Source organism: Pistacia vera, unplaced genomic scaffold (assembly GCF_008641045.1).
Source record: "Pistacia vera cultivar Batoury unplaced genomic scaffold, PisVer_v2 Contig6, whole genome shotgun sequence".
Taxonomy (NCBI): domain Eukaryota; kingdom Viridiplantae; phylum Streptophyta; class Magnoliopsida; order Sapindales; family Anacardiaceae; genus Pistacia; species Pistacia vera.
The window spans coordinates 517,752-523,261 of record NW_022196445.1 but is presented as its reverse complement, the minus strand read 5'-3'; the positions used below and the strand labels follow the sequence as shown (position 1 = coordinate 523,261).

Below are 5,510 nucleotides of genomic sequence, written 5' to 3'. Positions count from 1 at the left end.
TTTGCCTCCCAATGGTCCTTTTCTTGTGAATTCTTTGAATACAAGTGAGGCAAAGAGTTCTGGTGGGGTGTTTAAGAAGCAGCAAATTGTGGGTGGAAAAGAGATTGATAAGGTTGGTGTGGAAATGTGCGATGGGCATGCGCTGGTTGATTCAAAGGTGCCTCCAACTATGATGCATGGCGAGAAAGCGGCAAGTGGAGGTTGAACTATGGGGGAAAAGGTGGATGGGGAATTGAAGCCTGCTGGTATTTCATCCTGGAGAAAACTTTTTGTTTCAAAATCCGGTGCTCCTATGGAATATTTTGCTCCGGAAATCCTTGATGATGGCAGGAGGACAAGGGTTATACCTCCTAAAGAGGTGGCTGATTTGGCGATGGACAAATGGGGAATGTCTCGTTGGTTTCTTCCTTGGTAGAAGGTTGCCATTCTCTCTTGTGAAGGGTTTTATCAATAGGAATTGGAAGTGCTTCGGAAAGGTTGGTGTTGTCTCAAATGGGGTTGGGGGCTTTATTCTGAAATTTGATAATGAGAGCTCCAGGGATGAGGCCTTGGAAGGGGGCCCTTGGCATATTGGGGGGCAGCCCCTTTTCCTAAAAAAATGGCGTCCGAATTTAAAAATGTCAGGTGAAGGCACTAGTAGTGTGCCGATTTGGGTCAAATTTAGTGGAGTTCCATTGGCGTTTTGGACTTCTAAAGGGTTGAGCTATGTTGCGAGCGCCATTGGAAAACCTCTCTACATGGATAACATCACGGATGCGGGGGATAGATTGGAGTATACAAGAGTTTGTGTTGAAATTGACACAGCTTCTTCATTCCCGAATTCAGTGGAACTAGGACTCCCGAATGGTGATTGTGTAAACATAGGAGTGGAGTATTCTTGGAAACCGAGGGCCTGCCTTTTGTGTAGAACTTTTGGGCATAATTTGAAGGAATGTCACTTGGCCCCTCGATGTGAGAAGGAAAGCACCGAGAATAAGAACTTGAATCTTACTCAAGATTGGCGAATGGTGACTAAGAGGAAGGAGAATGTGTCAAAGGACGTGGTTGTGCAAGTGGAGAACGTGGGCGAGAGCTCTACCTGCAAAAAAGAGCAGCCCATTAATGAGTCGGGAGTCACGGTTAGTAAAACAAAACCCTCCACTAATCAATTTTTGGTTCTCAGTTCAGGCAATAGGCTGGATAATGGGGAACTAGATGGCGAAGAGGATAGTGAGAATGTCAATGATAGGTTTGGAAAAGATAAGGATGAAATGAGTGGGATAAATGTCCCTAGCGGGGCTGATCTTAACAGGGCCTATAATCGAGGTGCATGTGATGATAGGGATAAGTGTGTTAAGGGGAATGAATATGGGGTGAGTGTTCCTAACATAGAGGAGAGGAGATTGGAAGTAAGCAAAAGGTTGAATGCTTTGGGTGCTGGTGATAACAACGGAGAAGTAACCCCACCTAGGGGTCCCTTGGTGGAAAACCACGAGGGATGTGAAATGGGGTCTACTTCACTGCTATGTGGGAGGTTCGGAAATTTGATTCGAGTGTGATGAAAGGAAGGTCTTACGAGGGGACTTAAGTCTTTCTAAAAGCCAAAGGAGAAGATAGCCAGAAGGCGAGAGAAGTTCCTAACACCCACCTCCCATGATTAACTTGCTTCGTGGAATGTAAGGGGTCTTAATTCCCCTTTAAACAAAAAGAGTTAGACATCTAATCTCTTCCAATAAATTGCAATTTGTGGTATTTTAGAAACTAGATTCGTGAACCAAATTTGAGGTTACTAAGTCCTTGACTTTTGGGGGATGGGATGTAATCCATAACATGTGTGCTGCCCTAATGGTAGAATTTGGGTTGCTTGGAATCCTAGTTTGGTAGGTTTAAATCATACAATCTACGAATCAAGTCATCCATGGTAAGGTTGTTATTTTGGAGTCTAATTACTCCTTTGTTTGCTCATTTGTCTATGGCTCTAATGGTCCGCTGGAAAGGAAAGAATTATGGAGAGACTTAATGGGTAAAGCTCAAGATTTTGAGGAAATACCATGGGTATTATGGTGATTTTAATGCGAGAGATTTGGGCATGAGAAAATAGGGGGTTCTTATAGGTGGAGAAATTACGTTTCGGACTTAATAATATGTGTAATGAGACTAGCTTGAGGACCTTCGGTTTATGGGTAACTTTTTCATGGGGAGTAATATGAGAGAAGGGGAACATAGGATTACCACTAAGATTGATCGAGCTCTTGTGATTGAAAAGTGGGGCAGTGTGTTTGGTAATTCCATAGCCAATTTCCTTCCCCCAAGCATCTCGGATCATTCTCCTGTATTGTTGAATGTGGGGTTATGTCTTCATTTAGGAAAATCCCATCTCGGTTCTTCAACTTTTGGGCTCACCATGAAAGTTTCATTACATTGTTAGTAAGGCTTGGGAAGAAGAAGTAGGGGGTACCCCTATGTATCAATTGGTTACTAAACTGAAGAGAGTCAAATCAGCATTAAAAGTGTTTACAAGGGGAGTTTGGGAATATCTCGGCGGAGTTATTGGAGCAGAGAAAACCTTCTAAGGTCCAGCATGCTCTTATTCCAAAGTGTGATAATGCTTCTTGGTGTAAGGACTATCGGCCCATTTCTTGCTGCAACATAATTTATAAATGTATCACCAAGATCATTGCAAATAGAATTAAGAGTGCTTTACCTCTCTTCATTGACCCGACACAAGCAGCCTTTGTTGGTGATAGGAGAATAGGAGATAATATCCTGTTATGCCAAGAGTTGGTGCACAACTATAATCGAGCTACGGCCAAGGAAAAAAGGTGTGCCTTGAAAGTTGATTTAATGAAGGCTTATGACTCGGTTAATTGGGAGTTTCTCTTACAAGTCCTTAAGAATTTTGGTTTCCCTAGTGTTCTTGTCAATTGGATATCCAAATGCATCACTGCTCCTAGATTCTCGGTGGTTATCAATGGGGAGTTGGTGGGTTTCTTTGGGAGCTCTAGAGGGCTGAGACAAGGGGATCCCTTATCCCCTTACTTGTTTGTTATTGCTATGGAGGTTCTCTCTCGGCTCTTGAATAGAGTGGCGGCTAATCCGAACTTTAGTTTTCATTGGAGATGCAAGAAAATGGGGCTGACTCATCTTTGTTTCGCGGATGATCTCATGCTTTTTTGTAAAGCCGAAGGTACTTCTCTGTCTCTCCTTAAGAATGCTTTAGTTACTTTTGAAAGTTGATCAGGATTGAGTGCAAATCCTGATAAGAGCAATATCTTCCTTTCTGGTGTGAGTGACAATGAAAAGATGGAGCTTTTAAGTTTGATAGGATTTGCCGAGGGTAGTTTTCCCATCAAATACTTAGGTGTACCCCTTATTACCTCTAAGCTTACCTTTGGAGATTGTCGACCTCCCTTGGATAAAATCTTGGCTCGGGTTGCCTCTTGGAGAAGTAGGTCTCTATCCTATGCGGGGAGGATTATTTTGATTAAATCCATTCTTTGGAGTGTGCAAATTTACTGGTCGTCCCTCTTTACCCTTCCTTCCAAAATTCATAAGGAAATTGATGCTAGTTTGAGAGCTTTTCTTTGGTCCGGAGTTGATATGAATAGACACAAAGCTAGAATAGCTTGGGAGGAGGTATGTGTACCCAAAAATGAGGGTGGGCTTGGGTTTATGAAATCTAAGGAATGGAACCTCGCAGCTTCTTTAAGACATATTTGGAACCTGTGCAATCACAGAAACCATACTTTATGGGTCTCTTGGGTCCGAATTTATCTTTTGAGAAATAGAAGCATTTGGGACATATGCATTCCCCAAAATTGTACATGGTCATGGAGACATATCCTCAAAAATAGGGAAAGGGCTAGAAAGAAAATCAAATATAACATTGGCAATGGTAACACCACCTCTCTTTGGTTTGATAACTGGCACCCGAACGGCCCCCTTGTTTGCACCTATGGGGAAAGGATTATTTATGATGCGGGGATTGGTAAGGATGCTAAAGTGAGTTCTGTGGTTGATGGATGCAACTGGAAGTGGCCAACTGCCAATTCTTGGGCTCTTATTAACATGGGGAATTCTGTGAATTTCACTCCTTCTAATGTTGATGACAAGATTTGTTGGATACCCTCACCTTCGGGGGATTTCTCTACCAAATCGGCTTGGGAGGCAATTAGAGGAAGGAGAGCAAAAGTTGAGTGGTGTGACTTGGTGTGGTTCTCAAAGGCTATTCCAAGATACTCTATGATCTTATGGATGGCTATAAAGGAGAGATTACCTACAAAGGACAGGTTGATGAGGTATGGGGCTGCTACTAATGCTCATTGTTGCTTTTGTAACTCATCCGTGGAATCTCTTGACCACTTATTTTTTGCATGCCCTTTTTCTAAGTCTATTTGGAGCAAGATCCTTAGGCTTGCTGACCTTGGTTATGTGGTTAGACCCTGGCATGATTACATCCCCCATTTGGCAAGGATATGGAAAGGTAAGAGTCTAAAATTAACTTTGGGTAGGCTTTGTTTAGGGGCTACGGTTTATTGGATTTGGAGGGAACGAAATTCGCGAAGTTTTAGGGGTGACCATAAGGATTCTTTCACCATAATCGATGCTATCAAAAGTGTTGTGAGAGATAAAGCTTTGGACCTTAGGAATGTCACTGCATCCTATAGCAATAGGAAGTTGGCGAATGATTGGGGCCTCCCTAGATCTATTTTCAAAGACGTTCCTCAAGTTCTCAACACCATTTGAAGATTGGATTACAGAGGGTTAAGCAGAAGGGTTTTTTGCTTGGTTGTTTTGTCTCATTGGTAGAGCGTTTGTTTTTTGTATTTCTTTTAATGATCCTAACCTAGGGAGGTGTCCTATGGTAGGTGGGATTTTTGGTGTTCTCTTTTCTTTCTTCTTGGTGTTTATCTCCCTTTGTGGTTTTTGATAAACCCCTAGAGCGGATGGCTGTTTGTAGGCTTGTTTCTTTTGTTTCCTATTTTCGGGGCATGTCCCAAAATAGGCTGGTCGCCTTTTATTAGGCCTTTGTACATTGTTCTGTTTTCTTTAATATGATTACTTACTTATAAAAAAAAAACAGAAAGAAAGAATCATAGAGAAAGAAAAGAAAACAGGATAAGAAAAAGAAAAGAAGAAAAGAAAATGCATTTCTTTGCATTACTGCATGTGCATCCCATCCATGCATGTTACCATGATTTCCATCATGGTTAGTGAGAATAAGAAAGAAAGAAAGAATAGTGAGAATAAAAAAGAATAGAGAGAACTAGAAAGAAAGAACAAAGAAAGTTAGAATGGGAGAACTGTGAGAAGTAAAAAACAGTAAAAGAAAAGAAAAGAACAAGTGAGAATGAAGAAGAAAAAGAATAGAGTAAGGAAAGAACTCACAAGTAAGTTGTGGGGATGTAAGAGTGGAGGATTTACTTACTAAGCAATTAGTGCTCACCCTGTTGTTTCTCCTTGTTTTGTAGGTAATAGGTGAGAAGCGATTGGTTGGACGTCAAAAAGTGAAGAGACATGGCATTACTGTC

General features: G+C 41.6%; 1 protein-coding gene across 1 annotated transcript; it reads left to right on the top strand.

Annotated features, from left to right (window-relative positions):
- The first annotated feature begins 208 nt into the window (after positions 1-208).
- Positions 209-1,538, top strand: LOC116110227. Its single transcript, XM_031396440.1, has 2 exons — positions 209-399; positions 455-1,538. The coding sequence occupies exons 1-2, from the start codon at positions 209-211 to the stop codon at positions 1,536-1,538; spliced, it is 1,275 nt and encodes a 424-aa protein (XP_031252300.1).
- The last annotated feature ends 3,972 nt before the right edge of the window (positions 1,539-5,510 follow it).

What these genes read in the sequence shown, in the direction of transcription:
- LOC116110227 (XM_031396440.1), top strand. Translation starts at nt 209, where the DNA reads ATGGGGGAAAAGGTGGATGGGGAATTGAAGCCTGCTGGTATTTCATCC. An exon ending in AAATGGGGAATGTCTCGTTG is followed by an intron (nt 400 to 454) that starts GTTTCTTCCTTG and finishes TTTTATCAATAG; the next exon opens with GAATTGGAAGTGCTTCGGAA.